This window comes from Trichoplusia ni, chromosome 14 (assembly GCF_003590095.1).
Source record: "Trichoplusia ni isolate ovarian cell line Hi5 chromosome 14, tn1, whole genome shotgun sequence".
NCBI lineage: Eukaryota > Metazoa > Arthropoda > Insecta > Lepidoptera > Noctuidae > Trichoplusia > Trichoplusia ni.
Window position 1 is genome coordinate 2,414,563 of NC_039491.1, and position 22,039 is coordinate 2,436,601.

General features: G+C 35.5%; 1 protein-coding gene across 2 annotated transcripts; it reads left to right on the plus strand.

Moving 5' to 3' along the window:
- The first annotated feature begins 750 nt into the window (after positions 1 to 750).
- LOC113500876 (probable cytochrome P450 304a1) lies at positions 751 to 21,562 on the plus strand. Of its 2 annotated transcripts, none has more exons than XM_026881790.1 (8): positions 751 to 956; positions 4,152 to 4,400; positions 8,567 to 8,739; positions 10,038 to 10,310; positions 10,907 to 11,024; positions 14,161 to 14,341; positions 19,237 to 19,354; positions 19,803 to 21,562. In XM_026881790.1, the coding sequence occupies exons 1-8, from the start codon at positions 863 to 865 to the stop codon at positions 19,974 to 19,976; spliced, it is 1,380 nt and encodes a 459-aa protein (XP_026737591.1). In that variant the 5' UTR covers positions 751 to 862; the 3' UTR covers positions 19,977 to 21,562. The 2 variants fall into 2 exon arrangements, with proteins under 2 accessions (XP_026737591.1, XP_026737592.1); XM_026881791.1 differs by lacking the exon at positions 19,803 to 21,562 and adding an exon at positions 19,440 to 19,487 and having other exon boundaries at positions 19,237 to 19,393.
- The last annotated feature ends 477 nt before the right edge of the window (positions 21,563 to 22,039 follow it).

Sequence of the window (22,039 nt, forward strand, 5' to 3'; positions counted from 1 at the left end):
CAATCACTGATAAGTTGATACTATCCAATTGTCGCTATGAAGATACCATGTCAATAAATGTTAAGTCGTACATAATGTTTCAAATATGATTTCTGATAAACATATTGATAAAAAATACCTTAAAGCATGTCGTGTGAACTTCGTCCTTTTTTTAGCCAAAGGTGACCCCGTCTCTAATCTATAGACGGATAAGACCGAGCTTTATTCTCTACTAGCTGTTGCCCGCGACTTCGTCCCCGTGGGTAGAAAATATAAGTTATGATTTATACCCGCCCAGTTTTTTTTCACATTTTCCATTGTATCTTCGCTCCTATTAGTCGCAGCGAGATGGTTTATAGCCTAAAACCTTCCTTGATGAATGGTCTATTCAACACAAAAAGAATTATTCAATTTGGTCCAGTAGTTCCTGAGATTAGCGCGTTCAAACAAACAAACTCTTCAGCTTTATATATTAGTGTAGAAGTATAGATAAGGAAAATCAGCCATTTTATTTAATTTCTTAAAGATTTTTTTACTCGTAATAACGGAGAAATTTAGGATAATCTCTAAAGAAGATGAGATAAGGTATTGTTATTATCATCATATTTTGTTAAGGTTTGTATTCCGAAACATTTTTTAATTAAAACCGAAACAGACAGAGCCACTGGAAAAGGACAAGTGACAGAAAAACGTGATGCAAAAATTTATCATCTGCCGATATTGTGTTATACAACACATACTCGTACTTCATTAATTTATCACAGGTCTCGATTTGTCCTGATGTTTTAGTGCAGTTCGTGTTTATTCTGGCTGCGGTCGTTTCTAAGTGTTTTTGTAATTAAATAGATATTTATTGCTGTAGGCAGGCGCTTGTGTCTCAGACATGATCGCGGCAATAGTATTTGCGGTTTTGATACCTTTATTAATAGCGTATTGCTATAAAAATGCGTATAGTAGACCGCCGAATTTTCCACCAGGTAAGGATTTTTTTTACCTGTAAATCTGTATATTTAAATCGATTTTATTTGTAGTTTTGTTATATTGAGACCGTGAGCAAATAAATTTGACGGTCAATAATAATTATGTTCATTTATTATTGAAAAAATAGTTAAGTCAGAGCAGTGTTTCATAACATCTCATTCTAAAATGGTTACGATCTTTTTGGTTAATTTAGTCTGAAAAAATATCAGCATTATGTTTTAAAAACAATGTGAGATCTTACAATGTGAAAAATTTATGATAAATTATATGATATATATATGTATTATGTCGCGTTAACTGTATATATTAACTTTGACTCTCCTTTTTTATTTCATACATTACAAATAGTATGTTCATTTGGTGCTAAACATTTCTTTCTTCCTTTGAACTAAGGCTGCATATTATTTTTGTCTTTAAAATCTGTGAATTCTGATTGATACATAACAAAAGAAAGCCTTTGTGAAACATTTAAAACTATTAAACATATTATAAGTTTTTCCTTCTCTCGGTAAGAGTCATATTTATCAAGGGCCAACTTGTGAGACATTCGGACTTAACGAAGCTCGTTATATTATAATTCACGGGTATTTATTTTTTTAGCCATACATAGGTAGTTGGGAAAAAAGGCTTAGGCGTTCTTTTGTTATTTAAAACTATTATACTTGGGTAGTTCAAGTCATTCAGATATTTATTCAAAAACCTTGGTACATGGAAAGTCTGAGATGAGAGAGACTTAGCTATCTTATGGAAGCTATAAAAACATTAAATTGTAAATAAATTGTGTTAATTAAGCGTAATAATTGTCGCAGACACACAATTTACGTAGATAACATATTATTTACGCGGAATTTATTCTTCATATTTACTAATAATAAGAGCAGACCTCGAGCAGACGATAAACATATTATTATAAATACAATTTCAGTGTTTGGAAATAACCAAGTTTCATCAAGGAACCAATAATGAGCTGAAAAACATTAATTAGGTGGTAATATAAAAAAAAATCCACTTTAAGGAATTTACTCCTTTTGTCGCGGGGAGTTTCATAAACATAAAAGTCTTTGCTCAAGGCATCCAATTTTGTGTGGGTTGGATGGGTTTTCGGTTGGTTAATGGATTTGGTTTTTAAAAGCAAATTGTTCAGGCTGCCAGAAGCAGGATTTTTGTTTGTTTTTATTTTTAATGTTTTTTAAGAAGGGCCCAAATAGAACGTTTTACGCGATCCACGAATGCTTGTCCTGAGTCTGGGTACATGCATTCAATTCCTTAGTGCTCCCACAATCTCCCTTGTATCGCGGGAGGTTTTCACAAGCATTTAAGAGTATTTTAGCAGACTCAGAACAAGCATTGGTAGATCACAAAAATACTTGTAGGAAATCATAAACCTAAACGAAATTCAATCAGTGTCCCTTAAATCACGTCCACTCAAACAAATAAAGTCTTTGTTGTTGACAATATGAAAGTTATCTAATTCATTGGTGATTAGTCTTCGCTATCATGATGATTAGAACGTTGTAGTTGTTTTTTAATAAGAATTATCAATAGAAATTACGATTGCTAAGATAATTTATTACAATTATGTGATATGGACAGGCGACTTGTACCTAAATCAGTCAAATTCAAAGTATTTTTAGTTACAGTCTAGGTTTTAGATCTTGTTATGGGTTATATAGAGTAGACTTGATCTATATTTAATTAAAATAATTTTAAAATCTACCTATTACAGTACCAAAAAGTAAATTGTCGAACCAAAAAAAACATGGTTTAACAAGAATTCGAAACAAGGTTTTCTATTACAAAATTTAACTACCTTTCTTGTAGTACACATATCGCTTTGTAAAGAAAAAACTTAGACACAAAAACGTCTTTTCTTTTTATTTTGATTATATGAATGTGTACGCCAGCATAAATTTGTCGAATATCATAATGACGAAATTTTTCTGGCGCTGTCGGGTAAAAAAGATCTGCGCAAACATAAGTGATACTAATTACTTTGACCCCACTTTTTAAGAATTATACTTATCAAGTTATCTCGACGGAGTCAAAGATCAACAGTTGAAAGTGAGTTTTATGAATACTGGGCTTAGGTACCTAATTGTAGATCAATTAATTATTGAATTAAATAATAAAATCCCGACGCACTTGCATTTTAATGTTGTTATAGGGAATACTGCATTCCCATATCCACTCAAAGACATAAATGTGTAATAAGAGCCAAACTCAATGTTATAATTATGCTTTGGTTGTAGACTTAGGTACATACATAAATGTGAAATAAGAGCCAAGTTCAATATTAAATTATAATTTGGCCTTCGTTGTAGACTGCAACGATGAAAGAAATTAGATCTAAGTGGGTGTTAAGTCCAATTGTCAATCCTCATATTTATTTCTTCTCATTATTGCCATTCCTTCTTTTTGTTATCTTTTCTTCTTAAAACTTAGTTCTCACATCATCATCTATTTCCTGGCGGTTGCCATCTTGGATCGATTTGCATCGAACATAATTACGAAGACTCCCGTCTAATATAGCTTTCAAACAATAAAAAACTAAATCAAAGTCGGTTCATCCTTTCGAGAGCCATGCGTCGATGGAGCGGACACACAGATACACAAACACGTGAAGCTTATGACACCCCGCCTCCAAAGATTGTTGCATTATTATATTTAAAATGTTTATGATTGATCGTTTAATTGGCTGGAACAATCTTATTGAATTTCATATTTTTATCGCTAAGCTATCAATCTACTCACGTGTACGACAAATATGTAGCAGCGTATCTTATCAGTAAATTGTTGTTTTATTTAAAGAAAATCTCATTTTTTATAATTTAATTTTACCTAAACTTGTCAGTAGCAGTACAATTTTCGGTACGGTACAATTAAAACAGGCTATTGTAGAGACCCCCGAGAACACTTACATGCTCATGAAAACAGTAGTAACTATTTAGATTTTTTAAATCTATCTGTTTTTATATTTACTCACATTTTCTTTGTTTGTATGTATGTTTGCTTGTCGTTGCGGTGGGACTTTTACAATTTTGAGGTACTTCCCGATAAGCTAGAAGGCTGATATTTTAAGGGTAGTTACAAACCCCATGACAATGAAATTTACAGCTATAAAACGGCTGGACCAATTTTAACAAATTTTTAAAACGTTTTCCGTCGTTATTTCGATATTTTTTTGTCAACAGGGCCTCCAAGCCTACCAGTGTACGGTGCTTTCTGGATAGTCCTGGCCCATGGATTCAATGACCTAGCTTCGGCATTCCGCAAGCTTGGAGAGAAGTATAACACCAACATCATCGGTCTGTTCATGGGCCCAGTACCAACAGTCGTCGTGAATGACTCTAAGCTGATCAAGGAGGTTCTTAACCGGGAAGAGCTCGATGGACGCATGGACATCATTCTGTTCAGGCTGAGGTCGTATTGGAAGAAACTTGGTAAGAACAATTTATTGTAAATGCTTTTTAAGGTTTTATAACACAACTTGTAAAAGCGAGACTGCAAACCAAGGCACAGCGCGGTGTCTCTGTTTAACAATTGCAACAGTCTTTATAAAAAATGGCAATAGGCATCTCGAATTGTATCGTGCCGATTAGCGCCATGCTAAGATATCGCCATCCGATCAGGTAACAAGCCAAGAAGGAAAAAGACGCGTTGTCCTTCGAGTCCGTTCTTGAGAGGAGTAATAGGTCGGGTCGGTTCTTGACAACTACTCCTTGAGAAGAAGTCCAAAAGGATTAAGACCAGAGTCGCAGAGCATGCGAGGCAGCGCGAGCCCGTGGCTCTGGCTTGTGCAATTGTAGGCGCCTGAAGTGATTTTACTGGGCGAGAGTCCGACATATCAACTTTCGGCGCGGTTTGATGAAGTTATTAGCTTTTGAATCCAAAAAAACGGTCGCGTTAAAATTAGGGTTTTCAAAAACATGCGTAATAACAACATGAGAATGCATAATAACAAAGATTCATTTTAATGAGCAACAGCTGTCATTTATCGTCGTTTAAAATAATGCTGATGAATATAATATAATTCATTACTAAGATATATAATACAATGTATGCTTTATTTACACTTTCGTTGCGAACTCTACTGAACAAAGTACAGACACTTTACCTTCTTGTTTTTACATTTATTTATACATTATATTATAACATGAAAAATGATAAAACAAATGCGTTATTATTACGAATCTGGGGCTTTTGAGATAAGTTCCCAAGTACCAGTGTATAGTCGACCAGAGATGACACGCAACATTTTAATATTAAGAGCGTCCTTATCGCAACATGATAAAGTTGCTTTTCGCAACTCATTGGTAGCAATTTCTTGCGGTGTAATGTATTTGAACATTAAAGCTACTTAATTATACTGATATGTTAGGTTTAAGCACTTATTTAGATAACTTAGTGGCAATGTTCTGATTACAGATACTACGTATAGTTTTTCTTAATGTCAGAGGTCATTTCTCAATTAGTTTGTGATTTATTATGTTTATTTTTAACTGTCACTCTTGCATTTTTTATTTATACCACACACCTAGATACCCTAGTCTAAGCACATTGGAGGGTCACACAAACTTGTCCTACTCAGGGATCGAACTCCTAATCCATTGTCAATTGTAATTTCTTCTTTCTTTCTTCTTTCTTTCTAATTGAGGTCACCATCACAAACCAAACCTGTGGTCCACGTGTCGCGGGTTCGATACCCGCGTATGACAAGCGTTTGTGTGATCCATGAATGTTTGTTATGTGTGCTGAGTCTGGGTGTCTTAGTGCATGTAACTTGAATGTCTGTGAAAGACACGCGGTAATAGAATAAAATTTCTTAGTGCAGGAGTCTTTAAAAAAACTGTTTTCAGCTATTATAATGAGGATTTTTATTTTATTTTATGCGTTGCTCAAGTATCATACCTACTCCCAGAATACCTTGTCCATGGGCCGCTTTCGTAAGACCTCTAAATCTGTCATGAAGCTCTCTTCAGATATCCAAAGATATCCTTCATCTTCTCCAAAGAGTTTCCATACTTCCTCCGATCAGGCTTCGGACCACCCTCAATGTCTTACTTTGTATCTCACAGAACCATTACTTCATCTTCGCCAAGTTCAACTCGACTTTTCGTTTACAGTCCATATTAATATTTTATTTCTCTTTTTTCAAATATAAATTTAATTAAAATGGAAAGTAAAATTTTAATGATAATTTCACTTTATGGTATATGGACCCTTCGAGTTATTCCAATGAGGATTTAAAAAGCTCTGGCCCTATGGCTTCCCGGTTAGCGCCTAAGTAATCATAACAAGTTATGATAGAGTAAAGATATGCCATATCGTAAAATATTTATTAGTTAATAGCAAGGACACACTCAGCAAACAAGTTTACGCAGATGCGATAAATGTTTGGCAAAACTTACTTTGCTATGATTTTTTTAGAAGGAGCCTTCTGATTTGAGCTACATTTGCTTGAAGGCGCTCCTAAATTTAATACTAGAATAGGTAGAGATTTTCCAAAGGTAGTATGTAATACCAATAACATATTTTTTGGAATTTATTATTTAAACCTATTGAAACGCGCGTATTGGAATGATATTTGTTTTTGAAATCTTTCATTCTTATACTTTAGAGCGTTTTTCACTATTCGTTGTCAAATGCGACGCGATGGGGGTTGTCCTTGGACTAAGTCTTTAAAACTGTTGAAGGATTAGGAGGCAAAATTTCCTCATATCTCTTGTAGATCTAGCTATCTCCATACCGAATTTAGTCAGTTTCGGTAAAGTGGTTTAGCATGAACGCGAAACAAACTCACATTTGAGTATATAAATTTAAGAAGAATCCAGCTCATCTTTGTATCCCGTGTTTCTTTCATCTCTGTATTTTTGTCCGTCTTCTATTGCGACGGATTGTAGGTACAGCTTATACCAATTAACACTTCATTTGAAGCAACTACATACCCAAATCGAAAAGTTTTTTTATTTAATTGAACTGTGTATGCATGTGTTCTCAAATACAAATCTCTTAAACCGTTAGTTTAGTTTTTACTTTACCGTTCACTTGTGACCTTATTTGAGCTAACTACCATAGCTAAAAGTTAAAGTACTTCTATTACGCTGAGGCATTCGTCTTGTAACCAATTTGACGTTAAAAGTATGTAAATTAAAAACCTAACTTGGCTGTTGACTACTGTTGAGATTGTTTATTTTATTTTGGTATTTTTATAATATATATTCAGTTCGTTAGGTAATGATATTTTTTTGTTTTAGAATCATTCAAAAAGTAATTCAAAATTTTATTGTTACTACCTATATATTTATCTAGATTTCTTAGAGCTGGTTAGTATTTTCCCACCTTTAAACCGCTCAACTAATTTGAGCTGTTCGTATGGTAATGTTCTTAGGTTGAATTCGCTTATGTTTGCTTACGCTTAAGAAAGTATATTTTGGAGGTAATTATTTGGATTAGCCAGCACTAGGCTAATCTTTGAATTAGATAAAAGTGCACAAAAGCAACGACAGATACCTAAACAGACTGCCATAATTTTTGGCTTCGATATCGTCTTTAGATCACTCAGCAAGCTAGTTTTATAATCTGTGTCAGATTTTAACCCACCCAAGGATACGCACCGTCTAATTTATTTATTTAGCAATTTCTTTTTGCACTAAACTCTCAGTGACGCGAGTCGACTCGCACTTCACCGGTTTTTATTGCAGCGCCAAAAAGTATATTAAATAGTCATTAAAACTTAATTTGCATGTGTAATCAATGTACCTTCCTTATCTAATAAATTAAACCTGTCAACACGGACCATAAAGATAAAAATAAAACTCTGGAAATTAACATCTGTTTACATTACTGCATCACCTTTCAAAAAAACCCTCAGCTTTAAAGTTGCACCAATTACAAATAATATTCATTATTTACTACCTGTTCACATTTCTTGCGTTCATTACGATGCATAAGTTGCATATTATTATTATTTTGCAGTTGGTCCACAGATCATAAAGATATCGTATATTGGTGACTAAGAAAACTAAGTTAAATGTGTCGGTTTATATATTCATTCATGAATTACTACTAACACAATAATATGGGTAAATATATACTATACAGGTCATCATTGGCCTAGCCTTTTTCCAACTATATTGGGGTCGGCTACCAGTTTAACCGGTTTCAGCTAAGTACCAGTGTTTTACAAGGAGCGACTGCCTACCTGACCTCCTCAACCCAGTTACCTGGGCGACACGATACCCCTTGGTTAGACTGGTTGTCAGACATTTCAAGCTTCTGACTACCTGTAACGACTGTCAAAGATGTAAGAATAACAGCCGGGACCCACAATTTAACGTGCCTTCCGAAACACGGAGGAACTCCTTATGACAAAGATGGTCACCCGTCTACGGACTAACCGCGTCAAGCATAGCTTAACCTGTGATCGTTTCACTTCTGCGGTTATAGCTTAATAATGGATGAATATGAACTTTTTTATATTCTGGTCCTTCAACAGACAAAAAGGAAAGAACGGACGAAATCTTTCGTCCAGCAGCGGGAAACCTGGACTTATGCCTAATATGATGTAGTAATACACTAAGTACTTATAAACCTATATTATTTTCAGGTATCTTCTTCACTGATGGCTACTTCTGGCACGTACAAAGAAGATTCTCCCTGCGTTATCTCAGAGACTACGGGTTCGGCAGACGAGACCATACTCTGGAGTCGGTCATGGAAGGAGAAATCAAGGAGATGCTGGACCTTAGAACGGGCGGACCTAAGTACCCGGCGGAAAAGGTAATAATCCTTAGTGGAACATGTAGAGTACCAAAAATTGAGATTGAACCCGTTGCCAATCACACACAATCAGAATTGTGCAAATAACTCATCGAATTTTGATAAATGACCACTCTGATTCAATAACATTTAATTGCGCGTTGTATCTGAATACTAATGAATGTCAGATTAATAATAACGAAAATCTCTAATGAAATGTCTCCTGAATCTTCACAATGACGTGATTTCCCTGAATCATTTTATTGAACTGCGCTAGAGTTACTGATGCATATATCCTCATCTTTCTCTCTCTGAACTCTAGCGAGCTTTAGCGAGTTGGGTGGCTTACTATGACCTACCTTCTCTCATGATTGCCTATTACCTGTAAATAATTGAATATCTCCTTGTTGCCCTCATTGCCAATTAGCCGTTTCCTCATTAATTCTAAGTGGCTTTGTGTACTTTGGACTAGGGCATATTGGTATGCGGTACATGAAAGGAAACTCCATAGTTCAGTATTTCAGTAGTTTAAGAGTTTTGATATCATGTTATTATGGACAGCAAATTCGTGTATTTTAGGCGCCCACTCTTCGAAACATGAGTTGGCTATTTATTTAAAAACATGAGACGCAAATTGTTTTTTCCAAACGAGTTTCTTCTGCGTTGTACATTGATTAAATTTCACATAAATATTTTCATTGAGATATTTAATGTTTTGTTATGACAAACGTAAATGCGCCAATTCGTAACAAAATGTAAAAAATCTATATTCGGACTTTTCCTGCATATGTTACGGTAAAACTCTGAATATAGGAAAATCTTAGGTTTTACCAGTAAAAAACTAAAACTTGTGATCTGAGTCGATAAAGGTAAGAAACGTTGAAACGATTACATCGGGCTCGTTTCCATTTCAATTTAGTTAAATATCAAGAGTGATAAAGAATAAACGGTGATTATAAAACGGTTCGGACTCTTACTTACTTTTTGACGACCTCCGTGGTCGAGTAGCGTAAGCACCGGTTTCAAGGTGTCGCTAGCTCTGAGGTCCCGGGTTCGATCCCCGGTCGGGTCAATGTAAAAATTCACATTTCTCAATTTTCCCGGGTCTGGTGTTTGTGGTACCTTCGTTTCGTTGTATCCGAATTTCATAACACAAGTGCTTTAGCAACTAACGTTGGGTTTAGAACAATGTATGTGATGTTGTCCGCATTTATTTATTTATTACTATTAAGTGTTGCTAAATATTAGCATTTACTGGAAAATCTGCTGTTACAGTAACATATTTACATAATACCAAATTGATAAAACCTTCTTTTCAGGAAATCGTCAAAGGCGACCTGGTATACATGCCCTACTTCTTCTCCGTCCCCTTCATCAACGGCATGGTGCAGGTCCTATCCAGGAGCACTCTCCCAAGGTCAGAGTACCATGCCCTTTGGGCCCTCTCCCGAGGGACAGTCCTCTTCCAAAGGAGTTCCACTGACATGGGAGGAGCCCTCTCACTGACACCCTGGCTGAAGGATGTTCTGCCGAATTACAGTGGTTACAAACCCTTGGTGAAAGGAAACCAGTACTTGTTGGATTTCTATAGGGTATGTTAACATTCTTTATGTTGACTGGCTAATGATTTGTTTGGTACTTAGCTTCGCAAAGCATGTTCTTAGTCTTCCGACGTCATATGATTCTGCAGCACTCGCTACTTGGTTATTATTTTATAAGGCACTTTTTCTCTCCATCCGACAGTTACAATGGTCTAGTTCTTCCTAACTATATCTATTTTGCCTCACAGCCTTTCCGGGTTTAGATGAATAATGCTATTAATGGAACGATTGTTTATCTCAAAATAGTTGACACAGACAAGGACAAGATTTAGTTAACAAGTGTGATTATAACTCTTATTTCCATAACTTGCCATCGCATCCTATGCTCAATAATAGTCATATGGTGATGGTGATAGTTTTAAACTAGTTTTATTTACGAACTTTGTCTATTATTGCTGATATTTCAATTCCGATATGGCCATCGCAAAGCTTAATTGGACGTTCCAACAAAGTTTTCCAGAAACTACATTTTATTTTAGGGTCTAAAAATTCAAATACCTCACCTTTTCGAATTGAAATAGCTTTTATGTGATAACATAGATTAATATTAAAATTATAAATTGCATTATTTCTAACATACATTTCAGACGCTTGTGGAGGATACACTGAAGACTCACGATGAGACCTACGACCGCCATTTCCTAGACATGTACTTTACTAAGATGAAGCAAGAAATGAAAGAAGCAGACCGCACCACTTATTCAGGTAAATACCCTTATTGCAATACGTCCAACTAGATTTTATAATTTGGAGCAAGTGGAGTGATGAGGACATATATTGGCAATACACAAAAACTTGTTGACTTAGACGTTGGAATTCAGAGGAATAATGAGCCGAGTGTCACGTTTGAAAAAAGGAATGTAGGAAAATATGGTCTCATTGAGTCTATATTCATAGTCCTGGAGAATGGATCTGGGTAAACCTTTATCAACAGTAGTGTTAGGTTTAGAAAGAAAAGTAAACAATGCATATAATAAATCTTTGCGTGACATCATTAGTGACTGCAAAAATTGCTGGTTTAGACGTATATTATTATCTCAGCCGATTTTTTCAGAATTTGTAAGGTGTGATTTAATTAAGCTTGTGCTCCAAGACAGGATATTGGATAGTTTGTGTCACGATAAGCGACGTATACGCGTTTAAGCCACATTTTCAATTTATCTAAAAATCTATGCATCAATTTATACAGAATATGTACATAATGTCTAGCAGTGGACCTCAATAGGCTGAATTGATAAATAATCTTTATAATTAGCCAGCTGACGGAAGAAGAATTTGACGTGGCATTCCTTAAGTTGATAAGGAACAGGTGCAGTTATTATTAAAAACATAATTCGTATATCTTTGCATGATATTTTTGGTGGGAATATATACCGTGATACTTTATCATCGCTGACACCTCATTGATAGTTTAAAGGCCAACGTAGATCGGGCGTGATTGTACAGGACTTTGCTTGCGTCGCGCCTCGCCCCGACAAGGCGTTGAGCGCGTGATCGTTTATTAAAATCAATGATTAAAAACGAAGAAGATGCATAGGCTAATAATAGTGACAGGAGATATTGGGCTGGAAAGCTAGGGAACAAATTAGAGTCAAAGTTCATATTACATGTCTATACCATTGCGGGTATCCTTAATATTCGTCACTTACTGCAGAATTCCACGGCATACCGCCGCGCGCCACTTGAACACATGGCGCGTCTTCAATGCTGTGCAATCAAATCTCATTAGATGTCACGTGAACACTTTTGAGTACACCAATAAAATATGTTTCTAAAGGGATACCTTTGCAAAAAATCCTATCCCGACAAGTCTAAGGAGGCCAAGGGACTAAGACGCCTATTTTTACGCCTCTGGGAACGTACCTACTTGCCACAGATGTGGAAATGGGGGTTGTGGAATAATGTGAAGCCGGCAAGGCCGAGAATAGGCCTCACAATCTCCACTCCACATACTGATGAAAAGACAAATCTATTATACCAATAGGTACATTTGCTCATTCATAGTCCTATTCACATATCGCCGCTTCAGTAGAAACGAATCCAAAGTTTGTGGTGGGTGGGAATAGGAAAATTAATATCTTATTCATACCTAAAATTTTCCTTAAAGACTCCAGTTACTTCGACACATTGTATTCATATCGGCCTATGACTTCTGCTTTTTGTATAATTAAAACATACAATAAATAAACTACAAGACTAATTATCACGTATTATGATCTAACAACATAATTAATATAAACACTTCACGCAATGAGGCCAGTGCCTGTATTACGACATCTTAAAAATAAATCGTTTCAATTGTAAGAGCGAGATGCAATACTTTGCGCGTAGCAGTGTCTCGCTTACACGAGAGTAGAGTTTTATAGTAAGCACAGATGTTATGGACAAGAAAAGCATAGACGCATAAACATGCAATTATTACTAATTAACACATGTAGAAACAATAAACTTTCAATGAACTTCGGAGACCGATAACTTGATAAAATGAAGTCATATTGTTTTGTATCCACGCGAGGTTTATTTCTTGTATGCATGCTCACATATGTCTGTCTTGTTTCAATAAGGATTTTTGTGAATGTATGAATTTGGATTTATTTGTTTTGTAAAAAGATTGGTAGCATGGAGTTCGTTGCGCCGTTTCTTCTTCACAGCTTAGGAAGCGATGAAAGTGATTATGCTGTTCAAAAAATGGTACTTAGTAGACTATCTGTTATAAATTAATTTCCATCAAATTTATGACTATATCACTGCTTCCTCGATGTTGTTTTTTTTTCTTCTTTTCTTCGTTTTTTTTATAGATAGTGGCAACAAAAATACCTCCTGTGAAATTTTTTATCGTCTGATGCCTAATAGGGTCACAAAATGTCACCATAGTATATTCTTTATAGCACTCCACATAGGGAGGATGTAACAAAAATAGATAGTATCTCATCATACTTATTCTCAAACATTAACTCGTGTTGAGGCCAATGCCCCCAATACCGGAGTGTGCCAGATAAGTACCTACGACAGCTGATAAGAACATAATGGTCTAATTATTACAATATTAATTATTCAGGTTAATAAATACTTTGCGGTTAGCACGATAAAGATCAGCTGTTAACATTGACATCTTAAATGCAAGAAATTAAATGTTACCATTGACGTAAAGCATCATCATTAAAATTCAGAACTATTTTTAAGTTAACCATGTAATTTATATGGTAGATAGTATGAGCCGAAGACAAAGCCACTGAATGAAATTTAATAGGTTATAAAATTACAGGATGGTTAGATAAGATAAAATATTATAAATTTAAATAATGTGGTTAAGACGAAAAAAGACAAAATAGTCCATTAGGTAGATTTAAAAAAAATATTTTATAACTGTTTTTTAATTTATTAAATTAGCCAAAAATACGGTGATGAAACGCATCAAAGAGCCGATGGCGTCTTGGGTCGGGTCTACTCCTTCCCTCTAATATGGCGAGGGAGGTGATGACTAGCCGTTGCGTCCTGCTCGTGAACGGATGCTGCTTGTTGTAACTCGTCGTACTGCTGACTTGGTCTACAGTTCATAAAGAGTACCCCACCCTCTGTAAACAGTTTTTGCAGTGTTTCTTTATTAATCAATGAACGTGCTATTGTAAAAAGTGTCAGTGTGCTATGCTGTGGAGTTTGTTGCACTGTTTCTTCTTCACAGCCTTAGTAAGCGGTGAAGGGTGGGCGTTACGGGGTTCTGTCCATGTAACATGTAAATCACTACTTAACGTTCAAAAAGTGTTACATTGTAGTGTATCTTGATAAGTCGATTTTGATTTTATATATTCAATGAATGCTACAATTCTGTCTATTATTTCAGTGGATCAGCTGGTTCTGACATGCACCGACTACACTTTCCCCGCGGCGTCGGCTGTCGAGTTCGTGCTGGCGATGTTGGTGGAGCGACTCCTGCTGCAACCAGAGATCCAGGATAAAATCCATGAGGAAATAGACAGAGTTGTCGGCAGAGACCGGCTCCCGACCTTGGATGATAGAGTGAAGTAACAAGTCACAACTTTTAATGAACTTTTTATGAAGATATTGATATTATGAGTATTATGGCATATTACTATGGAATTCCTTGCCGGTTGTTTTCGGTTTCATTGGGAATATATTGGACCCGCGCTACTAGAATCACTAGACCTGTTCGATTCTAAAGCGCTTTTTAACCTATCTGAACATAAAACCACTTTCATTTTTGTTTTCATTTTGGGTAAATAGAATAAAATGACGTGTGTAGTTAGCGAATCCTAACTTTCGGTTAGAGATGTCGAGTGAATGAGAGAGTTGATATTAGAATATATTTTTTATTGTACACCATAAAATGACATCAGTGATTTTTGTTTTGTATCTTCTTGGAAGTTGTTAAAATTCGTTTTTCCTATACAGCTTTATGCTACTTCGATTAGGCAACAAACAGGTGTTAATAATAAATAATAAAACTTTACTTTCAGACAACATACAGTCCATTTTGTTAGTCAAAAAACACAACTTATAGTTGTATTATATTTTAGTTTACAAGAAGGGATAGTTATAAAAATGTAGTCAACATCCTTATAAATAATGCATATTTTTCTTTTTATATTATATAGCTTTCAAAATGTAAATATTAGTTTAGTTTAGTTCCTAGATACTACTAATTTTAGATGACGAATTAAATACATCCTTATTATTTGCTGGCCTTTGATCCATTGTCGAATGTCAAGCGAACAAAATTTTATAAATATTAAAAATGGAAGTCTAGAGTATAAACTCGGGACTTCGGAGGTACTTACCTCCATATTATTCTGTGGGTAATTATCGAAGGTGATAAGCGTTCCATGCCTTTTGCTTCCTGTGTCGAGGGCCGAAGCAACCTCAATACGAATATGGAATTCATTCCCGATAAATGTCATTTGTTATTATTACGCATGTATCTTGCTACATAGGTACTTAGGTAGCTATGTATTTAGTAAGTACATATTATTCTTCATTTGAATGCACAACAAAAAACAAATTACATTTTAACAACAGTATAATCCTAAAAAATAATCAATTTAAGCAACGGAACCATGCTCCAAGCCTGCCTGGGTTTAGGCCAGCAGAGAGAAGAACCTCCGCAGGATTCGTCAACGTGTCAAGAAGTATAGATTCCTAAATCATACTCAGACACTTAAAACCTATGAAAATGTTAATTGCTATTAATCTATTGACACGCACGAATATAGGGACAAACAATGATTGCCAAGTCCACCTTTCGCATGTTGATAACCTCGTGAGCTAAATCCAAATACTTAATTTATTATTATTTCCTCTTTCACGATGTCATCACTATATCAGGCTTGTTGTTAATAATAGACCTGTCATGCTGATAGCTCGATCCCAAAATTAGATATGACTATTTTCGAGAACTGGGTCGTCGACTTGAACAGTGACATTCCTGACAAATCTTAGTCAACTGTTCCAGGACATCCTTAATGAGTATATTATATTTTCGGAAGCTTTTGGTCATTATAACTTTGTATTGAATGATTATTATCTCAATATTTTTCGGACTACTAATTAGTAGGTATAGTATAGTCTGCACGGATAGCCGAGCGGTTGAGGTCATCACGGCAACCCCATTGTGCGCGACGTGTCGCGGGTTCGAAAAGTATTTGTATGACCCCACAAAATGCTTGTTCTGAGTCTGGGTGTCTTTGTGCATGTGAATTGTATGTTTGTGAAATCCCCGCGACACAAGGATTAAATTCCTTAGTGCGGGAGTCGTTATTAAGAAGAAAAACAAAATTCTCATCAAGGAATAAAAATTAAAGAATGTTTTCCCTTCAAAATTACTTCTAAAGGCTTGAAATAGAGGTTTGGTTTAGGGCTCAAAGCCTTCGCCTGCGCTCGTGTCATCATCGTATGCGATCTCAAATATAGGTTTATGTCAAATTCTGGTATACCCAATCTGGTAAGATAAATAGAACGATGACCACAACACGAACATGAGTTGTTAGAAATAATATATATATTGTGTATTAAATAAAGAGAAACGTTATATTATAACATCAAGTACTTATTTAGTTGGAACGTTCCGAAAATATTTTCTCTAAATTTAAATACACCGTAAATCAGGGTGCTATCAGATGTCGACTTTGACGTGCGAAAAATGCTAATTAGTATCAATTGTGCCCATGCGTGGTCAAAACACGACACTGGCAAAAATTGTTGAAACTAGCAGCAGATTGAAAAAGAAAGAAAAAGAAACAAAGCATAGCTGTAATTAACTGCGTAAATAACAATAGCTTAGCGCCTGTAATTTGAATAAAAGAAAATGAATTGAAATTTAAAAATAAACACGTAAGTACTATATCAACTCTTTCATGTGGAGATAAATCTTAGCATAATAACGAACAAAATAATCCGATATTTCATGAGTTGTGCAATCGATCGTAGTTCCCATTAAACAGTTGTTGGCAAGTGCAGTCCATTCATATTGCACTTGGCAACAATGCCTACTATCGTTTGGATATTTTCGTTAATCCAGCCACGATTAATAACTCTATCAAGGTTTTAATAACTTTTCCTGCCTCTTATCGTAATTAGGCTTATAAAAATCAAATAAGGCACTTATAAGATGCCGATAATCTTTAAAAATAAATTCTGAAATTTAAGATTAATGAGGCATAATTTCGGCTCCGTAAGAGCGTATGCTAGGAATACTTTCATGATGACGTTTGTGACAGAAGTATAAAGTATGGATATGTTTCGACAAGTGCCTACGTCGAATCCGACGTGAGCGAGGACAAGAATTAGTCAGTTCTTAGAAGGATTGAGGGGTGGTCTCCTTACATCCCTCGAGAAGAGGTCCAAAAGGCTTGCCAGAGTCACGCGGAGCATTCGTGGGCGATCCCTTAACTCTGACTTAGGTAGTCGATGTGAGTTCGACATATTCCCAAGCTGTGCCCTTAGTTTAGGTTGAAATAATTAGCATTTCACCAGGCTTAACAAAATAGGGGATTTTCAGTATAACCACTACCTAAAATGCTTGGAAGCGAGGTTCGCTGAGGGTATTCTTATTTCCCTATACGAAACGGTCTTGTCTTGCCTTGCCTTAAAAGTAGTGTTTAGTGGTTAGTGTGTATTTATACAGTCTAAAATATGCTATTCTCTGTTGAGCCTAAGTCAAATTACCTAGTTAGCAATTTCTGTAGACTATTGTAACTTTTTGAGCACAAGAATAAATAAATAAATGATACATAAATGCGGACAACATCACATACATTGTTCTGAACCCAAAGTAAGTTGCTAAAGCACTTGTGTTATGGAATTCAGATACAACGAAGGTACCACAAACACCCAGACCCGAGACAATGTACAAATGTGAATTTTCACATTGACCCGACCGGGGATCGAACCCGGGACCTCAGAGCTAGCGACACCTTGAAACCGGTGCGTACGCCACTCGACCACGGAGGTCGTCGTATGAATAATCCATATCATTAGAAACAAGATATGATAGCTGGATTGTCACAATCATTTGTTATCATAATATAATTCTAATGACTTTATCGTAAGCCCCAGTTTTTTAGGGTATTAGAATAAAGGTATTATCTAATCCTATATCCACCTACTACATAATATTTTCTAGCTGATAAAGCCCTATATCTTAAGTTACAATTCGGATTACATTGTGCTAGGTTAGAGAATCAGTATTTGCCGTTTCACCGTCCATCTATCAGCATAGATTGTGATAATCTTAAGAGGATTTCTTAACTTGGAACATTTTGGTATTGTTATTGTGTGCGACCATTGCGTAATATTCTAAAGTAATTCAAACAGTATTGCCACGCAATGCCGATTCGACTCCGCAAAATTTCGCTAATAACAATTTCCGATGAATGAGTGGAAATTAGATTAAAATAACACTATTCGTATTCTTTCACTATGAAATTCATTGAATTGACAGTAAGTTTTCCGCCCTGAACTGGATTTCCAACTGGTTATCCAATTTCCATTAACTCATCGGCCATTTTAAATACCGGGATTGGGCCCAGGACACTGACTTGAGATAGGAAGGAGTCAACTTTGAGTAGATAAGCTAAGAACTTTATCAATAAAATATATTTCTTATCTGATGCTATACAAAAGATGCTTTTGATACAGGAATTTAGAAAATAAATAGTCGACTACTTCCTAGTGAAGTCATACAAACATTTACACACATACTTAGTTCAAGAGCGCAATGTAAACCATCTAAGTGCATTGTTTACTACTACTTAATATATTTAATTAACAGCATTTACGATTACAAAGCCGGAACATGAATATATTAATATAACCTTCCGTGCTAACAGGGTTATTAAAACCTATTTGGTCGATTTTCTTAAGGCTAAACAATGCTCTGCATTGTCTCCACTAATTACGGTTGTTGTCGCAAGTTATCTTACATATTAATAAAGATTGTAAGCGACATGTTTAAACAGATATCAATCATGTTCTTATCATGTTTAATCAAGAAAATTAACCATTTTCTATACGGGTTCATCAGTATCAGGACCTAACCAAAATTAGCAGAGATGGACTGGTTTCAAGTCACCAAACCTTCGCAAGTGCCACTTCTACAATTAATAGCGTCAATAGAAAATGCTCCAAAGCAAGGATACGCCATTTCGGTTCAATTAGTCTGCTCTGGCTCAGGCAGTTGGAGGTTCCCGGGATGTTTTAATCGGCGATCGCCCTTTATAATCCCAGCCGGGGGCATGGGCGTGGGGGTATGTGGGGCGAAGTCATTAGCGATTCACCCCGGAAAAACTGACGGGGAACTGAGCCAGCCACCAAACCCCTCTCAAAGCTATATTATTACTGCTGTGGAAAGAGACTTTTTGTTAATTGTCTATCCCTAATAATAATCAATGTTCTATATCAACAGTATGCCATACTTGGAAGCTTGCATCCGCGAGCAGATGCGAGTCGACACCGTGGTGCCCTTGGGCGTACCGCACCGAGCCATGACTGATACTAAAATAGGGAGCTATGATGTGCCAGAGGTAATCAAAAGTTTTACTAGCAAATTAAAATCGAGGTTCTTCAATCTCAGGTTTAAAGGTAGTAAGGTTAAACAATCAAAGACCAGAACACAAGTTAATTTTTTCAAGTGTTACCTGATATAATTGGTCAAATAGGAATGACAATCCTCTCCGATGTGTCACGCGACTTTGATTAATCTGTTGCTCGAACAAATTAAGGCTGATTTTAGTTCGAAAAAAAAAAACAGTTTCAAAGCTTATACTTCTTAAACTAAATGTTCAGATAGTACAACATATTTTTTGGGTGCAATGCGGTGTGTGTGTGTCCAAATTTGACAGCTAATGTTCTTGGAAGCATATATTTATGCGACAGTGAAATACAAATGAAAGCTGTTAATAGCAACGTCACTTTATATTTTACAGGCAAAATCAATTGACTGTAGTAAACATTGATTTGTTTTTTCCCCAGGGTACCATGATAAGCGTTAACTTAACGATGTTGAGTATGGACAAGGAAATTTGGGGTGACCCGGAGAACTTCCGTCCAGAGAGGTACATTAAGAATGGAGTGCTGGATGTGGCCAGTGACAAGAACTTACCCTTCGGTGCAGGTAAACCTTCTATTCCTCCTGGCTGCTATTAACTTCTGATGAATTTTGCCGCGGTTTCTAAAACAGTCGCCATGACAGAATGCCGAACTTGATTGCTTAGTTTGCTGTTTGCTTTCGTTAGAAATTTGGTAGACAATTAGAAAATGCTCCTTAGTATTAGTAACTAGCCTAATTTGAGTAATTGTGAGAAAAACTGGATACCAAATACTGGTACCAGGCATAAATTATATTTCTGCTTCTTGTGGATAATGTGATCATTAGCTCTTCTAATTGAGAAGCTTGAGTAAAATAGAAATACTTTAATAGAACTATATGCATATACAATGCATACTTGTAGGCTAAACTACAACTGCTTGATACGGTTGGTCCGTAGATGAATGACCCTCGATTTAATAACGAGTTCCTCCGCTTTTCGAAAGACACGGTAAGTTTTGTATCCCAGCTTTTTTTCTATACATTCTTGACTGTCGTTACGGGTAGTTAGAACCTAAAAAGTCTGATACGTCTTAATAAGAGCTATCGTGTTGGCCAGGCAGCTGAGTTGAGGAGGTCAGATAGGAAGCCGGTCCTTGTAAGACACTGGTACTTAGGTGCACCGGGTAGACTGGGAGCCGACGACAACATAGTTGGAAAAATACTATAATGACGGTAATTACACTGTATAGATTACTGCAAAAACCTATCCAACGTTTAGACTAACTATACTTCATCGATTAGATACCTAATCGGTTTAACGTGCGAAAAACAGGCAATTATACTGCCGTTACGCATTATCGCATTATAAAATTTAGATAATTATCTAAATCTTCAAATAAATTATGATTAGATTACTTTTTATTTAAATTGCGATTAGAAAAGTGTTACTGTGCGGGTAGAAATTTACGCAGATTATTATGCAACAAAGCTAATAAGGTCCAAACAATGGTAAATGAAAATAAATGAAATGATAAAAACATTAGATAATCATACTTTATAAGGCTTCGATTATTTGTTATTAAGGAGTTGTTCAAATTACAAATTCTGAATGTTTCCCTTAAACTAGTTATCATTATATTTCTCTCATTACCTTAAAAAGGTAAACGATAGATATTTTTTGTTCTTTTCATAGAAACAAATATTAACTAAATAAACGACTGATTTATATCAGTGGTATATTTGATTTAGTTATCTTTATTGCTGCTTTGTATTTGTTTTAGTCGCTTTTAATTCTTAAACTAGACAAAATGACACACCAAGGTTGTTCACCTTTATAAAAACTTAAACAAAAAGAGAATAGATAGAATCATGATACATAAAAGTGATCCTCAAAACAGATCAGAGATACCTAGTCGGAGAAGACATTTTGATCTGGGTTATTGACTGACCTGGGGGCTTAGACAAAGTAACAATTTAAAAACGATAACGAAGTTCGACAAGACTCAATGTATGGGATTGACATAAGCCGCGTTAAATCACGTGGTCAATCGTCATCGTTATCGCAAGTTGGTAGACAATGTAATAATCCATAACGAAATGATAACGAAACGAATTGTCATCGCGTTTGTTCCATACAAATGCGTAGACAAGCAGCACTTTCGGTGTTCGTTATTGTCGCGATCGTGATCGACAAAAAAGATAACGAAACGAACGTTCAAACGTTGTAGTTATCTATACAAAATGGCCGGATTTCATTGAATTGTTTACATACTTTAAAGTTTTTTTCCTTGCGAACGGAGTCAAGGCATCATTTTTATTTTTTGAAAGGAGGTTTTCAATGGTGTTTGCAGATTATTATAGCGTTGGGAGGCGGATCTTGTTGGATCGTTTCGATAGTAATATAGTAAATATTTATATTAATTTATTATTTCTAAAAAAAGTTAGTAATTAAATCCCTTTTTCCAATACTTGGATATGATTATGGTATTTATTTTTCTATTTAGTACTCAGTAGTAATAAGATAAAATTATTTTTTTGTATTATTAAATTTGCATTATTTGTACTCATGTCTATGAGTGAACTTTCTCTAATTTAACTTTATTTAAACAATTTATGTCGAGTTAGATATAGAAGGTAACTATTTAAATATTTTTTCGAAAAATAATGTCATAAAGAAGTT